General features: G+C 40.0%; 1 protein-coding gene across 1 annotated transcript in view; it reads right to left on the minus strand.

The window, feature by feature from the left end:
• The window catches only part of WDR88 (WD repeat domain 88), a 32,981-nt gene continuing 11,219 nt past the window's right edge, over window positions 1-21,762 (minus strand). The window contains exons 5-11 of the mRNA XM_038754340.1: window positions 20,212-20,350; window positions 16,599-16,728; window positions 15,022-15,209; window positions 12,114-12,196; window positions 9,192-9,260; window positions 5,042-5,134; window positions 1-1,376 (exon numbers count right to left, since the gene is read on the minus strand). Of these exons, the coding sequence (XP_038610268.1) occupies window positions 1,245-1,376; window positions 5,042-5,134; window positions 9,192-9,260; window positions 12,114-12,196; window positions 15,022-15,209; window positions 16,599-16,728; window positions 20,212-20,350 (834 nt within the window). The 3' untranslated portion in view covers window positions 1-1,244. The remainder of the gene's footprint in view (window positions 1,377-5,041; window positions 5,135-9,191; window positions 9,261-12,113; window positions 12,197-15,021; window positions 15,210-16,598; window positions 16,729-20,211; window positions 20,351-21,762) is intronic.

Consider the following 21,762-nt stretch of genomic DNA (forward strand, 5'->3'; position numbering starts at 1 on the left):
TTCCATTTTTTTCTGCAGCTTTTATTTGGAAAATAACTAAAATGAATTTAAGCAAAGAATCCAAGGGCAAAGGCTCCAAACAAGGTTCTCTATGGGTGGAAAAGAAAAATCTACTTACAGTACCAATAATCTTCAGGTTGGACAAATGCATTATCCTGTGCTAATTCATTTATCTTCTACCTTTTTCGATGACAATTTCATAAAAGAGGAAGCATTACCCAGTAGCCCTTCTAGAGAGAAAAAAAACTTGGGTAATTTTACTGATCACTAATAGCTTTCCTGGAAGTCACCAGCATAAGGATCATCCATGCATACGTCAGTACGGGATTCGTGTTAACTGATGGTGATGACCATAGGAAAGAAACCTTTCCCATTTAAATTGTTTCCTTTTCTCTTTGGTTTGAAGAGCCATCCATACAGCCTGGGCTTCAAGATGCTTTGGGTTGTTTAAAAACAAAGCCATTAAATTCCAAATTCATAACTGACTTCCATTTTCAGCAACTTTGCCATTACCAGCTGTTACCTACCTACATAAAACATACTCCTTCACTCTTGGATGAACAAGCCACTGGGTTACAAAAGCAATTGTAATGAATGGTTTAATATCCTGGAACTTAATCTTTTATTGACTGTGAGTACACAGTGTTAATATACAAAACCGGTTTGTCACATTTGATCATGTGACATACAAGTTAATCTTGCATTTAAACATTTTCCAACAAACTCTGAAGAGGATTTTAATGACCCTGTACCAAAGGCATTTTTAACACACAGAAAGTTCATATGAAATACAGATTCCAAAACTTCATAGAATAGTGTGTTCTTTCTTCAATGTTTTCGATATGTCCCACAGGAAATAAAGTGAATTCATCTATTCTTCTTGTAGATATAACAATATGATTATAGAAAGTATTCAGTTGAGGTATATGCTAAATATACAAATTATTTTAAAAGTTCAACTCCAGACTATACCCCTCAAAAAACTCTAGATTTTATTATGTCTATTCACTTAAATCAATTTTTTACTGCAGAATACAATCATATTTTTTTGTGAAATACCACAAACAGATTCCCAAACCTTGAGATTTAGTCGTGACCTTTTGCATTAAACACACCAGTGAAATATCCACGCCTGCAAGTGTTCAATAGAAGATCCCGATTTCCAAAGCACTCTACATGCTAGCCAGCATGTTCAAACCCTATGGAAAACTTATCTGAGCATATACATGTCCAATAGCCTGTAATCAATTTACTTCAGGTGGTGATGGCAAATCCTGTCTTGAAGGAGAGGCCAGTCGACAGAATACACATTTCGTTTCCACTTTAAAACTGCCATTGCTTTGTAGGAGTGAAAAAGGCTTTTTACAGTCTTCACACTGGTGTAAAATATTTGAATATAATAAAAGGCATGTTAATTCGCAAGAGGATTAAATAGATGTACAATTTAACATTTTGAATGCATTGACTCAATTGGACCTCACTTTAAGGCTAGGCCTTCACACTACAATGTGTCTTCTTTTTAGCCTGAATTACTCAGTAATTTGTATGACCATCATCATCATCATCATCATCAATCGTATTTATTGAGCGCTTACTGTGTGCAGAGCACTGTACTAAGCGCTTGGGAAGTACAAGTTGGCAACATATAGAGACAGTCCCTACCCAACAGTGGGTTCACTGTTGGCTAATTACACCCCACTTCCTCTGTGCTGTGAAGACATAGGTTGAGGTCACACTTGATGTCACTTTGACACTGGGCTTTTTAAGAAAATTCTGGAAAGCCCACTCAACCATACGAGCTCTAAAGAAAGGGTCACATTATTAAATAATAAAAGAGTTGAATTCTACAATTCAACACTTGTGAAAACCTTAGGTTACGAAATATTGTATTTATTGTACTTTTTTTAAAAGGTTCAGAATAAAAGCCACTCGCATTTTCTGATTCCGTATCTACTTTGTTTCTCATTTATGATAATCCATGGTCATTTCAAGGTAAAGTAATTCATAAAATGCAGATTAACCTGCATCCTCTGTACATGATAGCCATCAGCTTGAACTGAAACTGCCATTCAGTACAACTGTTGAGCCTTTTTGGGTGATGAAGGAATGTCTTTTAGAAACTTCTGGAGAAACTAGAGGATTTTTGAAATCAGAAGAAGCCATCCTTCAAATAATCAGGAAGTCTATGCTCTTGATCCCCGAAACCTGAAGCGCAGGTTCTTCAAAGCTGGATGTCCATCTCTCATGATGTGATAGGATACCATCTGGCTTCACAGACTCAGAGGCAGCACTCCCGGAATGTTATGTAGAGATGGCCATATAACTTTAAAGAGGCTGTTCTTCACACTGCAGTCCACTGAAAATCTGCCAACCTATCTATGCGGTAGACAACATTCTTTGGGCTGAACTATCAATCGGGGTTCTTGATGTACAGAACATTCATTCAATCATATTTATTGAGTGCTTACTGTGTGCAAAGCACTGTACTAAGCGCTTGGGAAGTACAAGTTGGCAACATATAGAGATGGTCCCTACCCAACAGTGGGCTCAAAGTCTAGACTATAACAGCCCTAAGGGCTACAATTATTCAAAGTAACTGACCTCCTGATGAATCAGATTTCAATAAATCAAGGTTACTATACTTTTGCTGGAGTGGGCAGCTTACCAGGCTTTTACATAACAATTAACTCTGCCAAAACACAGTAAAAAGCCATTGATCTGAACCAATTGAAAGTGAGTCTAGTTTAGACAATCAAAGGTTCAGGTGCCAAAACAAAAGGAGATTTCGATAGCTCAGGAAAGGCTCTGTTCTGGGTGCCTTCTTTGCAATCTATGCTCTCTTCCTTGGGGGCGTTCATCCGCTCTTAGTGGAGGCCTCCCAAATCTACTTTACTAGCCCTACCCTCTCTCCTTCTCTGCAATCTTAGATCTCCTGGCACTAGGATGTCCCCTTGGCACCTAAAGCTTAGCATGTCTAAAACTGAACTCTTTACCCTCCAAAATACTCTCCTTCTCCCAACTTTACCATAGAGACATGATCACCCTCTCTGTCTCAAAAGCCCCTAACCTCGGCAGTATCCTCGACTCAGCTCTCTCATTCAACCTATATAGTCCATTTTTCTCCAAATCCTATAGGTTCTACCATCACAACATCTCCAGAATCTACCTTTTCTTCCCTAGCCGCTACCCTACCAGTCTGAGCACTTATCATATCCTGCCTCCAATACTGCATTAGCCTCTTTGCTGACCTCCTTGACTCCAGTCTCTCCCCTCTCAAGTCCATACTTTACTTGGCTGTCCTGATCATTTTTCTAAAACATCTTTAGCACATGTTGCCTGACTCTTCCCAAACCTCCAATGGCTATTCATTCTTCTCTGTATCAATCAGAAACTCCTCTCCATTGGCTTTAAGGTACTCCAACAACGTGGTCTAATGGAAAGGACACAGGACTGGGAGTCAGAGGATCTGGATTCTAATCTTGACTCCACCACATTTCATTCATTCATTCATTCATTCAATCGTATTTACATTTCTACTGTGTGATGCCAAGCAAGTCACTTAACTCAGTTTCGTCACCTGTCAAATGGTTATTCTATTCCTACCCTCCTTTCTTCCTTTAGACTGTGAACATTATTGGGGACAGGGACTGTCAGACCTGATTATCTTGTATCTACCCTAGTGCTTACTACAGTACTTGACACATCTTAAGTTCTTCACAAATACCAGTATTATTATTACTTATCCTTGTTCATCCCCCATTAGACCCCAGCTCACATGCTTTGCTCTCCAACCAACCTACTCACAGAAACCCATTCTAATCTCTCTCACCATTGACCTCCTGCTCACATTCTCCCTCTGCCTGAAACACTTTCCCTCCTCATATCCAAAAAGTTTTAAGCTCCTTGAAGGTAAGAATCATATCTGCTAACTCCATTGTACCCTCCCAAGTGCCTAATACAGTGTCCTGCATGGAGCAACACTCAATAAATATTATTGATTGATTGCCTAATTGTATTAAGGTATCCTAGCTTTCTTTTCGGTTGGCTCCATTAATCTCAAGCCAGTCAAGTTGTTCAGGCAGTCAAAATACTTCCAAAAATACTTTAAATAATATTCTAGACCATAAGTTCGTTGTGGGTAGAGAACATGTCTACCAACTCTGTTATATCATACTCTCCCACGTGCTCAGTACTCTGCACACAGTAAGTGCTCAATAAATGATTGATTAATTGACATTCTTACATTGTTCTACTTATTTTAGGAATCAGAAAATGCAAACTGACTTTAGGTCCACAACTACATGCTGTCCAGAGAATGGTAGAATAGTTGCCATTCTCCTCTGTCAGCAGTGATCGTGGAGGAATAGGGATGTACAGCTTTTTATGGGTTTTCTGGTAAAGGTTAAGTTAGTTCCCTGGCATTTCCCTGTGGACTGCCCCAAAGTAGTGGTTCCACAGGAAAGAAACCACGAGAAGCAACTTGAACTTTGTAATAAAACAAACAACAACAAGGGAAACCCCACCTCCCTTCTCAGGCACTGAACTGTCTGGGCTTTGAATTCTCTCCTTTTTCTTTCATTACCCAGCTGTTTCTTAGAACAGTGAACCTGATCCTCAAAATGACTGGTTAATAAATTGGATTATTTTAAATATTTTAAAAAAGAGTGGTTCTGTATTGCTTTGTTGTACTGCCTTTTCTGTGGGGGGAGAAAATACTCCAAAAATAGTTTTGTTTTTTTTCTTACCAGAAAACTAAATTATAATTAATGATACTGGATGTCTAACAGAGGTATGAATGTCAAAGTGTTGGGAATATAGAGGCACATATACACACACATGTTGGTGTCAGGGAAATTTCATAAAAGAAATGGAGTCATAAGGAGAAAGGCAAGGGGAAAATTTAGAGTTAGGAAAAAAGAGAAAGAGGAAGTATCACTAATTCAATGGGTTAGTCTTAACCTGTAACTATAATTCTTTTAATAAGATTAATGAAAGAAGAAAATTGAAACCATCATCTACTCCAAGTTCAACTAGTACCAACCTGAGCTATTGTGATACCCTTAGCTAATTTATTTTCTATTACTTCTGGAATCTTATCAGCTTTTTCAATATCCCACAACCTCATTGTAGAATCCTAAATATTAAAAACAGTAATTATTACCCAAATTACAGCATAATCACCAGAGACAATCAGAGAATCACTGTATTACAAAACCAAAAAGACTCTATAATTATATGCCTTAAAAAGTAGCTAGAAAAATCCTAAATGAACCTGCAAATGTTGTCCTGGAAAGTAAAAATATTAGATCCTTAATTTTCTTTAGGGATGTAGGAATTGGCTTGCTACACTGTATTCACAGTATTCACATATTACATATTTAGATAGCTAGTCTTTAAAGTGAATATAGTGACTATGTATGTGTTTAAAGTGAATATATTTATATATTCATTCAATCTTTTTTCATTCTATCATTTATTGAGTGCTTACTGTGTGCAGAGCACTGTACTAAGCGCTTGGGAAGTACAAGTCAACAACATATAGAGACGGTCCCTACCCTACAATTGGCTCACAGTCTAGAAGGGTGAGACAGACAACAAAACATATATATATATATACAAATATATACACATATATATACATGTATATATAATGTATATGTACAGGTATATTTTATATATATATATATATATATATATATATATATATATATATATCATGCCAAGTATTTGTATTTTCCCCCCAAACCACTTATGAAACCAGGTTGTTTACTGAGCCAGGATGAGTTTTTTTTCATTTGCAAGTGTATATATTACCTCAATAACTTCCTAATATATACTCTAGTAACTTGAATTTTAAAAGGGAGAAGGAACTTTGAGTTGTGATTCCCTTTCTGCTTGACCACCTTAAAAGAAGTTAAAACTTGCATCACCCAAGTGCCTTAGTTTAGCACCTTTCTGATTTATTCATAAAAAAGACCTAAATGTGATGTAAACATACAAGCCATGTCTACACCATCAAGTAACATGACAAAAAAAGCCACAGGTGAAATTTTCTTCTTCATGTCCACCTTTGTTCTTCAGTTGGACCACAAAGACACAATTTATAATACCCATAAAATAGTGTAATCTTAATAAGATCACATCTTTATAAATCATTTTTTTACAGTAGCCTCATACTTCACTTTCTCTAGATTTTGTAAAATGTTCCTCTAGAGGCTAATGAACTCAAATTGAAATGAACTGAACCCATACTTAAATAAAGGACTGTAATCACTATTTTAAACTTCAAGCTGTTTCAAGAAGCCTAGCCCTAAATCCCAATCGATGTCCCAGGACAGGCCGGCTTTGACGATAGAGAGAAACGTGGTCTGTCAGATATGAAGGAGAATGGAGGTGTGTGTTTGTGTGTGTGTATGGGAGGAGGGGTGGTAGCAGTGGGAGAAATGAGAATAAGGTACAACAAGTTCATTAGTTTGAGAGGATCAGAGGAAATAACTTAGGGTATAGTAGGAACGGAGAGTGGATAAGCAGGAGAGGGGGAAAGCTGATTGTCAAAGCCAAGTCTGAGGCATTTCTCCTTGATGTGGAGAAGAACAGGTAACCACTGCAGGTTTTAGGAGTGCGGAGATGTGTGGAGAACAATGAATAGCAGGCTGAAGTACGGACTGGAGAGGGGAGATATCAGTGGCAGGGAGATCAGCCAGGAGGTTATGGCAGTATTCAAGCAGGAGTGAGAGGAAGAGGGCAAACATCAATGGGGATTTTGAAATTCCTGAGGATTACAATCAATCAATGGTATTTATTGAGTGCATACTATGTGCAGAGCACTGTACTAAGCATGTGGGAGAGTACAAAAGAGTTGGTAGACATGTTCCTTGCCCACGATGAGCTTATAGTCTAGAATGTGGGAGGAAGGAGAAGATAAAGGTGAGAAAGTTGACAAAATTGTTCATAAAAGTGGAGGTGGGGTCAGAGGGGCAGTAGATGACAGCAAATGGTCATTTTTCTGGTGTTAGAGGCACATGATGTGAGCTTCAAAGGAAGAGGTGAGAGATGGAAGAGGAGGAAAGGTGTATTAGTGGCAATGGTAGAGCAAAGAGTGGGCTGACTTCTCCTCTTTCCCCTAGAGACAGGGAAAGGAGAGAGAAGGGAGGTTTAGGGAAGACAGTGTCATATGGAGTGAGCCAGGTCTCAGTGATGGCGAGAAAGAGCAGTAACTGAACAAGGAAGAAGGGGAGATTGCCCAAGATGGAGCAGGGGTTTCATGGGCTGCTGTCAGGTGGTAGAGAGGGGAGAGAGAGAGGCACGAGATGAATGAGATTGAGCAAACAGACAACATTGCTAGGGTTGGATGGTTTGGGATGGTGGCAAAATAGGAGAACTGGGTTGCGGTTAAACGGAGGGTTGATTGTAAGCTCTGTAAGCTCTGCTGTACTGTACTTAGTACGCTGCTCTGCACTCAGTAAGTGCTCAGTAAATGCCACTGACTGGTTGATTGACTAGAGTGAGAGACAGTCATGGTGAAGCCCCAGGTTCTTGAGGACTTCAGCTTTCAGACCCTGGTCCTCAGTTACCACAGCTTCCAATCTCTCTTCAAGACCATCACAGCATTCTCAGAATGAAATATGCCACACAGAGACAAAAGAAATTCTAGTTACCAAGCCCCCCTCACTGGATTGAAAAATCAATCAATTGATGGTATTTACTGAGCACTTACTGTATGCAGAGCACTATATGAAGCACTTGGGAGAGTATATTACAACAGAGTCGGTAGACATGTTCCCTGCCTACCAGAAACTTAGCGGGGAGACAAACGTTTAAATACATTCTGGATATGTACTTAAGTGCCATGGGGCTGAAATATGGGCCATGGGACTGAGGGTGGGAAGAATATCACATTCTTAAAGGGTACAGATCCAAATACATAGGTGGCACAGAAGGGAGAGGAAGTTAGAAGAAACAGAAACTCTGTCAGGGATGGCCTATTGGATGACAAGTGAATTTAGTAGGGTTTTGAAGAGAGGGTTAAAGTCTGTCAAATATGAAGGGGGAGAGTGTTCCCGGACAGAGGAAGGACATGGGCAAGAGGTCAACGGTGAGATAGATAAGATCTAGGTACAGTGAATAAGTTGGTGTTAGAAGAAGTGTGCAGGCTGGGTTGTAGCAGGATATAAGAAAGGTAACGTAGGAGGGAGAGATATGAAGGAGTGCTTTAAAGCTGTAGGTAAGGGGTTTCGGTTTGGAGCAGAAGTAGATGGACAACCATTGGAAGTTTCTGAGGAGTGGGGAGATGTGGGAGATGTAAATTGAGTTTATTTTATTTAAAAAAAAAAATGACGTGGCAGCAAAGTGAAGTAAAAACTGGGGTGGGGAAAGAAAGGAGGCTGGGAGGTCAGCAAGAAGGCTGATACGGTAGTCAAGGCTGCATATAATAATAATGATGATGGCATTTATTAAGCGCCTACTATGTGCAAAGCACTGTTCTAAGCGCTGGGGAGCTTACAAGGTGATCAGGTTGTCCCACTTACAAATGGGGCTTACAGTCTTAATCCCCATTTTACAGATGAGGTAACTGAAGCCCAGAGAAGTTAAATGACTGGCCCAAAGTCACATGGCTGACAAATGGCGGAGCCAGGATTTGAACCCATGACCTATGATTCCAAAGCCCAGGCTCTTTCCACTAAGCCACGCTGCTTCTCTATATGATATCTATATGATCCGTGCTTAGATCAGTGTAGTAGCATTTGGGTGGAGAGGAAAGGGCAGATTTTAGTGACGTTGAGAATCTACAGGTTCTGGTGACATTGAATATGTGGGGTGAATGAGAGAGATAAATCAAGGATAATGCCAAGGTAACAGGCTTGAGAGACAGGGAAGATGGAGTTGTCTAGAGTGATGGGAAAGACAAGGGGAGGACATGGTTTGCAGAAAGATGAGGAGTCCTGTTTTGAATTTGTTAAGTTTGAAAATGAAACCGAGGAGGCTAAGATGGTTAAGCAGCAGACAGTATCTGTTCGGACTCTTAATTTTCTCAAACTGCTGGCTCAGTTTGCACGTTGAAGACACGATACTACAGTTCTCTCACCACTCCGGTGCCAGCAATGGGGAATTATATCTCATAACAAGTGTTATCTCTGATTTTAACTAATGCAATATAGATTTTAAATCGATGAAATGCATGTAGTTTTTACCTTCGAAGCAGAGAGAATCCATTTCCTGTTGCTGCTAATTGCAACATCCATCACCCAGTCTTCATGTCCCTGCAGTAAAGCAAATTTTAACTACTGTATATCGAAAAGTAAAAGTTTTACTGCTCTCATTTCAGAATAAAAACAGAATAAGTATTCCTGTAATGACCTTACTTACACTTAAATGAAAGCAATTGATTACAATTTCACCATTTAGTCAAAGATGTTTTCCATTTTATAGGAAATTTTAAAAGAATATGAGTTTAAAGGTCATTCAATATGTTCTTTCAAAATTGCTATTTATATACATTTATATTCTGCAAAATATACAGAATAATATTCAGGCATTTAATTAACGTTCTCTAGGCAGCTATTTTAGGAAGGTTTGCACATACAAAAATTTCATTTGTCCATCCTCAAATACAAACCATAAGTGCTCAGGTAGAGAATGAAAATTATGCAGGTGGTTTGAAAGGTACTGGTCTTTGAGTTCCTCAGTAAATGTAAACTGAAGATTAATTAATGAGGAATGGAAGACGGAAATGACTAGAAATAAGCATTCATTTTCAAAAAATAATGATTTTCCTTTTTTTAATCAAATCCTTGGTAGCATGACAGTGGAAAGAGCAAGGGACTAGCAGTCAGGAGACCTGGGTTCCAGGCTTGGTTCCACCATTTCCTTGTTGTGTGATCTTGGGCATTTAGTTAAATCAATCAGTGGTATTTTTTTGAGGATTAACTGTGTGCAGAACACTGTACAAAGCACTTGGGGGAGAACAATGCAATAGAGTAGGTAGAAATCATCCCTGCCCACAAGGAGCTTACGTCTTACGTAGGAGAAATTTACAAACTAGAGGACGTCTAGGGCACATCAGGGCAAGTCACTTAACTTCTCTGGGCTTCAGTTTCCTCATCTGTAAAATAGAGATCCAGTACTCTACCAGTCTCAACTATGGGTGGGAGAGTCAAGCAGAGGCATACCCATTCCAATCCTAGCTTGAGCAGTGGTTAGTGACTGGAAGGCAATCTGCTACGAGTCAAAACTCACACGTGCTGGGCAGCAGTGGCAAGGGAGAGAGTAGAGGGTGGACACTCAAGTTTACTGTGCGGAAGGAAAAAATGGTAAAAAAAACCTTCCGTATTTTTACCAAGAAAACTCTGTGGATGCACTACCAGGGCGACTGCAGAAGGAGGTGGGGCACTCTGGGAGGGATGTGTCCATGGCGTTGCTATGGGTCGGAGACAACTCGACAGCATAAGACAAGACAAAAATAGGGGTATAATGCCATTTTTCTTTCCCTCCCTCACATCATTAGTATACCATCATCATTATAATTATTATAGAAATGATTCGATTTGCCAGTAGGTTTAGCCTTAAATCCACAAACCCTAAGTTCACGAGGACTGCTAGTTTCTAATGAGAAGGTTTGAAGACTGGATATTTTTAAACATTAGGGAAACAAGAATAACCTTAGATCCTAGACGTCACTGGTTTGCTGAGTCATTAGTATCTCATCTTGACTTTGAAATATCAAGTCAACTTTCTCATCAAAGTTAGCCCGTGGGAACATTTCATCAAGGCCCTCCTGCCTGCTTTAACTTCACTATCATAGTTCGTCAAATAGTTCACTTCCATAAAGGAGAGCTTCTTACTCTGGGTTCAGGCATAACAATGAGCTGTCTGAAAAATCAAAGACCTGAAGAAAAGCTTTCAACTGCCTGTGACACTAATATTCATTTTCTAAATGATACTTCCGGAGCCAGATATTTCAGCTAAACAGTTACTTCTCTGCTCGGAACAGTACAGGTATTTTGATAAGTATGCCTACCAAATATAATTTTTTTCAGATTTGCTTTTAGTGGCTTTCTTCTCTCTCTTTTTAGGTTTGGAAAATGTATGAATGAGTGTAATGCCCATTTAAATTCTGGCACAAGCTACCAATTCCCATTCAAGCAGCCAAAAATACTTTATGTTTACCATCTGGCCTGAAAGAATTTTTCATTATTTGACTTCTTGGTATACCAGACTGATATATGTACACACACGCACACACACTCACACTCACAAATTCTCCTTACAAATTTCTTCACTGGCCTGGATGGAGTGCCTTTTGCATACACTGGGGACATTTGCATCAATGTGCATAAAGTAAATGAGTGTCAGTGCTGCAATTTCTCAAAACAGCTAACTCATTAACCCGAGATCATGCCTGCTCAGATAGGGAGCAAGAGACATGGGAGACAGAGCCCACCAAGTTAGTGTGTGTGATCTGTAAGTGTGGAAGGAATAAACATACAGGCCTGATTACCTTTTATCTATCCCAATGCTTAGTACAGTGCTTGGCACAAAATAAGTGCTTAACAAATGCCATAATTACTACTGCTAGCCAGTGGAAATGGAAGGACTGGGCTGCCTCTGATGACAAGCATCTCCTAGGATGGACTATTTAGAGAGGTTTGAACATGAGATACTCTAAGAATGCAAAACATCATTGCAAGAGTCCAAGAAAACAGGCTTTTTCCTGTGCCTGTTCGGAAGTTCACAGTGTTTTTGGTCAATTGGTCTAGAAAGCGAACATAATAATGGGTCTGAATATGAATAATAAATGTTTCTGGTGCCTGTGCGATTTTAGCCCATTCAGAATCATTTAACTAATATATACAGCTGTCCTTTGGGTTTGAAGATGATATTCCTGACACTGAAATATTAACCATATGTGCAGGTGAGACTAAAAAAGTTGGATGCTTGACTGAAATCTCTTCTCCCATTATATATAAACTGTACACATCATAGAGACAGATTACCCCTTCCTATAATAAAAGTAATCATACTCATAGTCATTCCATTTGAAAATAATGAAACGTTCATCTTAATCCGATAATCGTTACATAATCACCCTTCATTCTTAGAATAATACTCAGTACCTTTAAAATTAGCTTCCTATATCCTCCTGCTACATCCCAGACAGCAACATTTTTGTCATATGCTCCAGACACCAGAAGAGAAGCTGTAAAGCAAAATTAGAATTTCATGGGGTCGGGGGACTTTTTGGGGATGGGGTGTTTGCTTTTCTCCTACTTAATAGACAAGTGATTTCAAGCTGCAGTGAGTCAGTCTGGGTAGATGGTCTCTAATGACCTTCTGCTATCAGTCACACTTGAATAAAATGCTGAAAACCTCTTTCTGATTCTGTTTTTATGATTACTAAACTAAATCAACCCACTTTAAAATGACAAGGGAGGACACATATTGGGACCAAAAAGAAAACTACTGTTTTCTTCAAAATCTGTTTTATATTAAACTGTAAATTTACTTAAGGAGACTTGAAATTTAGGTTGGCTTTCTTGAAAACCTTGCCTAATTGGTTTGCCACTATCTCCTCCCACATGGATAAGTGCAGTGTTCCTTGCAGCAGTTAAGAATTAGTGGCTAAAAGAATCCGGGATTCACTGTGACTTCTCCAGAAGCCTTCCTGTGATAAGCTTAATGTTTCTTGCCTTTTAACAAATGGAAGGAATTTCTTTTTGGCCCTATGAAAATACCAAGTGCTCAGAAATTCCCATTTAGCTATTCTGACTCATTTCCTGAACTGTTCTTGGATTTCCAGCACTTCATTCCCAGAAGAAACACACCGTCATGTTTACCCTACTCAAAAAAAAAAAAAGCATTAACAATGTTGGTTGAATCTTATACTTTCAACCCCATTTCTGATGACTTTTAGGACTCTACCTACCCACTTTAAGTGAAGATTCATTCGAAAAAAAAAACAACAACAACAACAAAAATCAATTGTGACACATAATCCAAGCCCGCAAATAAGATGTAACTCTATGTAGAAAGCACAGCCTTATTTTGGTTTTGTTACTCTGAGTAGGAGGCACTCTGTTTTCATATCAAAATATTTAGTTGAAACACTTGAATTCAATATTATTTGGTGATGTGAATACCCTTTATAATTCTAAGATGGTGTTCTCTGATAGAAAATAATTTGTCCAGATTTATATTACTAGTAACAGATTCATCGAGGAATAATGTATTTCTCATGAACAAATTTCCACAAGTATAGTCATCACAAATGTACCAAAGAATGGATTCATGGTCTATGACAATAACGTACTGCATTTTCATAGTATTCCTACATTATTCCAAGTGCCATCCTATCATTGAATATTTTAAATTAACATATTCATTTATAGACTATGGCAAAATACTGTGGTTTCATTTCCACAGATATTGGCAAACAAGGAAAAACACCAAAACGAAAACCACCTACTTATTCAAAATGCCTATCCACTGTTCCCATATTTTCTCAACCTGATAAAACACATATAAGCAAGAATAAATACATTTAATCTTTTGCTTCCTGCTTTTTTTCCCAGGTGGCTCAGCAAATATGCCCAAGTAAGAATGGTGTTGATTTACAGCCTTATATTCTTTCAAACTCATCCTCGCCTGCTATAACTCTTCCCAGCAACAATATTACTCCATCCTTATTGACTTTCATGGCCATTGCCTGCCACCAGCTGTTTCACACTTAACTCTGTCCTCAAAGATCCTGTCCCCCACCTTCCCCATCCTTTGCCCCAGTGACTGTGCCACCAATTTCATCAAAAAAATGAAACCAGGTGCAGTCTCCCTAAAATCTCCCCTGCACCTCTCCAGCCCCACCCACCTCCTGCCCCATCCTTCTCAGAAGTAGCACAAGAGATTTCCCACCGCCTCTTAAAATCTTTCCTCCCTCCACCTGTGCCTCTGACCCCATCACTTCGAACCTTACTGAAACACTTATCCCTTCTTTTCTTCCCTCCCTGATCATCATCTTCAAGCTCTCACTTGGCAATGGCTCCTCCCCCAGTCCTTTCAAATATGTCCACTGAATCCCCTATCTTTGAAAAAAACCTCCTATAATTACAGGGTAAGCTCTGGTTATCACACCAGCTCCCTCCTACCATTCCTTTCCAAACTCCTTGAGCTGCCTCCACTTATATATATCTTGTCAGTTTTATTTATTGAGTGCTCAGTGTCTTTTGCCTGCTCCTTCTCTACCTTCTATTCTGTCTTTAACTGTGGGAGTCCCTCAAAAGGCTCAGTTCTGGGTACCCTTCTGATCTCCATCTACACCCACTCCAAGATAATTCTCCAAGGGAAGCAGTGTGGTCCTCTGAGAAGAGTACCAAACTGGTAGTCAGAGTACCTGGTTCTAATCCCAGCTCCACCACCTGTTAGCTGTGTGACCTTGGGCAAGTCACCTCATTTCTCTGTGCCTCAGTTACCTCATCTGTAAAATTCCCCATCCTCTGTCTTAGACTGATAGCCCCACGTGCGACAGGGACTGTGTCCATCCAACCTGACCACCTTGTACTTATTCCAATGCTTAGAACAGTGCTCGATGCATAGTAAGTGCTTAATAAATACCATAAGTATTATTACTATTCACTCCCGTAGCTTCAACTACAATTTCTACATGGACGATTCCCAGATCTACCTTTCCAGCCTGCACCTCTCTCCTTCTCTACTGTCTTGTATTTCCTCCCGCCTTCAAGACACCTCTATTTGGATATCCCACTAAGCTCTAATGGCATCCTCCTTTTTGCTGGGTGGGAAATACAATACACACTCCAAAACCAATTTATTTGAGCTCCACCCAGAACAATCCAGAATGTAAATTATTTAAGAAAACAGAGTTCATGTATTTGAATGTGACTCCAGTGTCTAATTTGAATTTTTTTCCACTTTTTTTCTTGATTTTTTTATGACATTTATTCCCAAAGCACTTTCACATTACTCAATTCATTTTGTGTTCTCATGACGCTTAAAATACGAATAACTCACCATCTTTGGAAAAAAGGCAGCAACTAATTGAACCTTCATGACCCTGCAGCAAGCTCATACAAGCTCCACGATGGCGAAATTCCCCTATTTTGACATCCCATATTTTTAAGGTTTTGTCCCAAGATGCTGTGCACAAAAAATGTCCACTGAAGGTAAAACAGCAATCTGAGATGATGTTGGAATGCGCTCTAAAACATGGGAAAAACATAATCATGATGACTAGCTGCAATATTGTTAAAGATTTGCTATTTATAGCCGTATATATTTCCAGCTGCATTTTTCATGTATACTATTAAACACAGCCAAGGACCTTCAACTCCTATTGACTGGAGAAATATTTCACCAAAGCTAGAGTGAATGAGAACTGTATTTGCTATAAATCAGCATTTGGCTTTGTCTTTATTTCTTAAGATTGCAGGGATTATTGGAAATATGTAAACTGGGTCAAAAGAAATGATTAATCATCTCTTTAATAAAATCAATTTTGAAAAACAGTGATGGCCCTTAGGCAAAAACTTAAAAGTTTCAGGGCCTGGCAGGATTTGAACAACTCTTGCCATCTGTACTGGGCAACAGATTACAAAAATCACAGCAGGAGACAATGTTGTATCATTGTGCTTGCAAAGTGAGATTATCAAAATGCTTCAGGACTGAGTTTCTCTTTCTATAATACATTACCAAATCTTTTATTATTTGAAATTGTAGTAAAAACACATTGAGTGGTAAGAATTTCATTAAAGGGTTTATGTTTAATCCTTTCAAACGAAAGGATTCTAATTCCAGATAAATTATTCTTCATTTTTTAAAATGGATTTATTGTCTGTGATTGTTAATTCACTATTATTACCATCATCTCTGCAATATGATAACGATAGTTATCTGGAACTTGAAGAGGAGCAGCACGGAGGAGATGCTTGGAGGAGTCGTGTGGGCTAGTGGAAAGTGCATAGGACTGGGCATCAGGAGACCTGGGTTCCAATCCCCTGCTTGTGAAATTGGGTAAATCACTTAATTGCTGTCTGCATCAATTAACCTGCTCCACATCAGAGAAGCAGCATGGCCTAGTGGCGTTTAGTACAGTGCTCTGCACACAGTAAGTGCTCAATAAATATGATTGAATGAAAGAGCACAGGCTTGGGAGTAAAAGAATGTGGGCTCTAATCTCAGCTCCGACTCTTGTCTGCTGTGTGACTTTGGGCAAGTCACTTCACTTCTCTGTGCCTCAGCTACCTCATCTGTAAAATGGGAATTAAGACTCTTAGCCCCCTGTGGGTCAGGGACTATGTCCAACCTGATTACCGTGTATGCACCCCAGCGCTTAGAAGAGTGTGTGACACATAGTAAGCACTTAACAAATACCATAATTATTATTATTATGAGTTGGCCACTGCCACTAATAAATACTGTGATTTCATCTATAACCCACACACTCCAAGGCCTCATCTTACTTGCTTTGGGGATATTTGGTGTGGAAGTGGCTACTGGCATAGAGCGTATTGCCTCTTTGATGGAATTCTTATTGATTGCCTTTTTTTCCCTGCATCAATTTCTATTTTGGATGCATCAGTTTCTCTTACTCCTGAATTGTGAGAAGTGTCGTTCGTGCTGCTATATCCCAAACCTTTATCGTTCTATCAGATGAGACTGAAGCCACCCGCTGACTGTCAGGATCGAAACAACATCCAGTCACTGGCCTTTTATGATGATCTAAGATAAAGAATAATGATAGATTCCAAAAAATAATTGATTTTTCCAACATTTCTAATTTTCTTTTGTGAGTTTATTTACATGAATGGTGAATAGCGCATTAGTGAAATTAGATACAGGAAGTCATCAGACTTATGTCACAAGTGTACCCTGAAAATTGCATCCGATCTCGAAATGTTGCAGGCCAGGAACAATTTTCCCCTAAAAATGATACTAGAAATGGGGGATTGGTTCCAGAACCAAAGTCAGATACCCTATTCTTACCCAAAATATTCTAACCCAAAATGCATCGGTTTGTTTGTTTGTTGTACTCTCCTAAGCACTTAGTACAATGCTCTGCACACTGTAAGCACTCAATAAATACGATTGACAAAGATACACTGGATTGTGAACTTGATCAATTATAGATAAGTAATACATTATTATTTGTATTGAGTTAGAGAAGCTCAATTGTAAGGGGAGTTGCCTTGAAATTCAGTGCGAATAAAATGGGCATGTTGACCTTTCACTGGAGACCAGATAACTCCCTCAACTCTCCAACTCCACCCCCTACACTTTCTTTAAACTTTCTCCTCCATCTTCGACCACCCCGACAATAAATCGCCATTTAAAAATTGCTTCCTCATATCTCCACGGTTCCCAAGGGCCTCCCTTCCTGCCACCTGCTAGCACCATAAATGAGACTAGTGTTGTGAAGTTCAAACCAATGTGTTGTAGAGCTGAAACAGGATTTAGATTTTAAAATGTTCTAAGTGCCATTTGCCTTACCTCAAAATGTCTGTCACAGTCTGCCTTTGCTGAACTGTATTCACTTGCATAATTTTTTTGCACAACCCCAAAACAGTGCTTGCCCCAACTCAACAGTCTCTTCAGTTGCCTGAATACATTATATCCAGCTAGATCACCAAATCATATTCAAACCATTTTTACCCACGCACTCTTTTTTTCTTCAGTCTTCCTAAGCCTTTGAAACCTTCCTCTCCCCATCAACTTTTCTCCTCAGCATCTTAGTAATGATGATACTTATTAAAACACTTAACTATGTGGCAACCAATATGTGAAGCACCGGGGTAGGTACAGAATAATCCGATCGGACACAATCCTGTCCCACCAGGCTCACTGCTTAAGAAGGTGGGAGAACAGGCATTTTATCCCTATTTTACAGATCAGGAAACTGAGGCCCAGAGGAGTTAAGTGATTTGTGCAAGGTTATACAGCAAGCAGATGACAGGGCCAGGCACTGTTTATTGTTGTATTGTACTTTCCCAAGTGCTTAGTACAGTGCCCTGCACATGGTAAGCGCTCAGAAAATACGACTGAATGAATGATAGAATCGGGGTCTCCCAACTCCCTGTCCTGGGCTCTTTCCACTAAGCCAATCCCTCTTCTGTCCCCTGTTGTGACCAGCTGATCATAGGAAAACAGAATAAGTATGGTTTGACTATTCTTCAGTAGTACTAAATGGGTACAAATGCAGTAGCTGAGCTTGGGGGAGGAGAAACAAACTGAATTTCTGAGGAAGGTGAGACTGGGGTTGCAATTCCTGATCAATACTGGGATCCCCAGCATTAGGGATTTATGGCAGGCATGAATTCAGGGAAGTAACTGGGGTCTGAGAATTTAGTTTTCCATCTGAAGTCGGTTTGGGCATGGCATCCGGAGTGGCAATGTCAGGAGGAAGGGTTCACGGACGGCAGGAAGGGTGTTTGGGGCTGTGGGGATGCCAAGGCGGGGAATAAATATGATTGAACAGTTTGGGAGAAGAGCAAATAAAGTTCCATGGTTTGGGAGGGGATGTAGCTTCAGGGTACAGTGGTCAGATCATTTTGGCTTCCCGTACTTTCAGGGCCCGACCATTTGCCTCTATGCTTTTCAATGCATAACAACTCCGTTCACCTGTTCGTGCGAAAGAGTTTCATTTCCTTTTCGTTCCTTTTTTTTTTTTGTGCCTTCACCACACTGCTTCACATCAAGCTAACTGTGATTGCACCAGCTGTCAAGGGCACTTTTTAGGGTACACAATTTAGGCTTTTCTTCCTATAAACATAATTACGTTTTAATTGCCAAAACATCTATTTTCAAAATAGATTGGGGTAATTTCAGGCTATGTTACGTTTCTATTTTATAGTTTATATTCCAGGAGGAAAATTAGAACTATCCTGAAATCACCACTTGGGACACGGAATGAAATGGAAATGAAGGCTGAGTCTTCCTTCTCTAAGACGTAATGTAAAAGCCACGTAGGATAGCGAGGGCCAAAGGGCTGGGCCTAGCCTGGCCGGAGACAGACGCCATGAGTATGGACCCCCGAAGCAGTCTGAACTAGAACCCAGGCAGCTCCAGCTATTGGGACCTCATTCTTTCAGTTGTATTTATTGAGCTCTTATTGTGTGCACAGCACTCTACTGCTTGGGAGAGTACAATAAAACGACAGACACATTCCCTGCCCACAGCAGGCTAACAGTCTAGGGACAAACTTCTCACAAGCTCACTGGGATGTCCATGCAAGTGGGGACCCAAATCAGAGAGAGAGTGTACAGACCTCCCTGGTGGGACCTGAGTCCAACCTGCCTTTGGTTTAGTACAGTGCTCTGCATACAGAAAGCACTCAATTAATACCATTGATTGACTGATTGACAGTCTTTCCCAACTCAGTCCAACAGTCAAGCTGGGCCAAGGCCATCAACCCAGGTAGAGCATTAAACGGAGTTCCGTGAAAGATGTTGAACTTTGATCATCATCAATCGTATTTATTGAGCGCTTACTATGTGCAGAGCACTGTACTAAGCGCTTGGGAAGTACAAATTGGCAACATCTAGAGACAGTCCCTACCCAACAGTGGGCTCACAGTCTAAAAGGGGGAGACAGAGAACAAAACCAAACATACTAACAAAATAAAATAAATAGAATAGATATGAAATTAAATAGAATAGATAGTACTCCAGTCCCTAGGACAGAAGAAGCAGAATGACTTAATCGATACAGCAGAGGCTTGGGACGTATAGGATGTGGGTTCTGATCCCAGCTCCACCACTCACCTGCTGTGTGACCTTCGGCAGGTCACTTAACCTTTTCGTGTTTTAGTTACCTCAACCATAAAATGGGGATTAGGACTGTGAGCCCTATATGGGACAGGGACTGCGTCCAACCTGATTAGCTAGTGCTTAGCACCGTGCCTGGCACATAGTAAGCGCTTAACAAATATCATTTTTAAAAAAACAACTCGGATAATGTTTCAGTCCTCAGGCAAATTAAGTTAAAAACGTTAAACTTATTTCTGGAGAACCAGATGTAACATTCAATTTCTTATTTTTAATTGAATAATAACCTAACCTTTTAATGATGGTAAGTTTAGCTGTCCTTATACACACGCTAATAGAGGTTTCAGTATATTCAGCAGTCAAAAATCATTATTAATCCAATGATAAAATGTAATTACAATGAATAATTGAACAAAACACAGTAACCTTCTAAAGCGCTCACCTCTGACATATGTGATATTTATACCACTTTCGGCATCAGTGACACAGATTGCATTTCCTACATCCAAACCGGATACCACATATTTGCCATCAGGAGAAATTTTACATGAAAGTATAATGTTTTCATGGCTGAGGGACCACTGAAAAAGAATAAGGATTATGAGTCATTCTTCTAGATTCTTCTAGATTTGTTAGGTCCCCTACCATAATTAAGGAACAGATTTTTAAAGTGAAACTGCACCTTTTGATTGGGCCTTTAAAGACCTAGGTGGAAAAAATGAGGTGGATGCTGATGGCTCTGGTGATAAAGAAGCTTTGCATTTGAAAATGACACAAGTCAATCAATCAATCGTATTTATTGAGTACTTGCACTGGGGCGAGTACAATATAATAGAGTTGGTAGACAGAATGAGCTTACAGTCTAGAAGGGGAGGCACACATTAATATAAATAAATTACAGATATGTACATAAGTGTTTTAGGCTGAGGGAGGGGTGAGCAAAAGGAGCAAATTGGGGTGACACAAAAGGAAGTGGAAGAAGAGGAAATGGGGACTTAGGGAAGGCCCCTTGGAGAAGATGTGCCTTCAAAAAAGCTTTGAAGGTGGGGAGAGTAATTGTCTGTCAGATCTGAAAAGGGAGGGTGTTCCAGGCTAGAGGCAGGATGTGGGTGAGAGGTCAGTGGCAAGATAGACAAGATCAAGGTGGGCACCAGAAGAGTGATATATACAGGGTGGGTTGTAGGAAAAGAGCAGCGAGGTGAGGTAGGAGGGGGCAAGGTGACATTGCTTTAAAGCTGATGGTAAGGAGTTGCTGTCTGATGCGGAGGTGGATGGGCAACCACTGGAGGTTCTTGAGGAGTGGGGAAACATGAACTGAATGTTTCTGTAGAAAAATGATCTGGGCAACAGAGTAAAGTATGGACTGGAGTAGGGAGAGACAGGAGGTGGGGAGGTCAGCAAGCTGATACAGGAATCAAGGCAGGATAGATTTACCATGATAGCAGTTTGGATGGAGAGGACAAGGTGGATTTTAGCCATGTTGTGAAGTCTGCACTGACAGGATTTAGGATTTAGCCCTGCTGGACAGGGCTGGGGCTGACCGGAGTAACACTTGGAGAGGAAGGAAGTAGGCAGTGGAAGATAGTACCGAGGGGGAGACTTAAAGGCACAATTGCAAGGGCAAAACTTGAGAAGCAGTGTGATATAATGAAAAGAGCCTAGGATTGAGAGTCAGGGGACCTGGGTTCTAATGCTACCTCGCCTGCTGTGGGGCCCTGGGAAAGTCACTTAGTTTCTCTGGGCCTCAGTAAAATGGGGATAAAATACCTGCTCTCCCTCCTACTTGGACTGTGGGACAGCGACTGTGTCTAACCTATCTTGTATCCACTGTGCACTTAGTACAATGTTTAGCACATAGTAAACACTTAACAAATACCATTATAATCATTACCTTCTCTTCTTGAAACCATCCTCCCTGATAGAGCACCACACTTTCCTAGTGTGCCCCTCCCTCCACCTTCAAAACGAGAAAGCTCTCGGTTAAAAAATGATC

The sequence above is a fragment of the Tachyglossus aculeatus genome, chromosome 11 (assembly GCF_015852505.1).
Source record: "Tachyglossus aculeatus isolate mTacAcu1 chromosome 11, mTacAcu1.pri, whole genome shotgun sequence".
In the NCBI taxonomy this organism is placed as follows: Eukaryota; Metazoa; Chordata; class Mammalia; order Monotremata; family Tachyglossidae; genus Tachyglossus; species Tachyglossus aculeatus.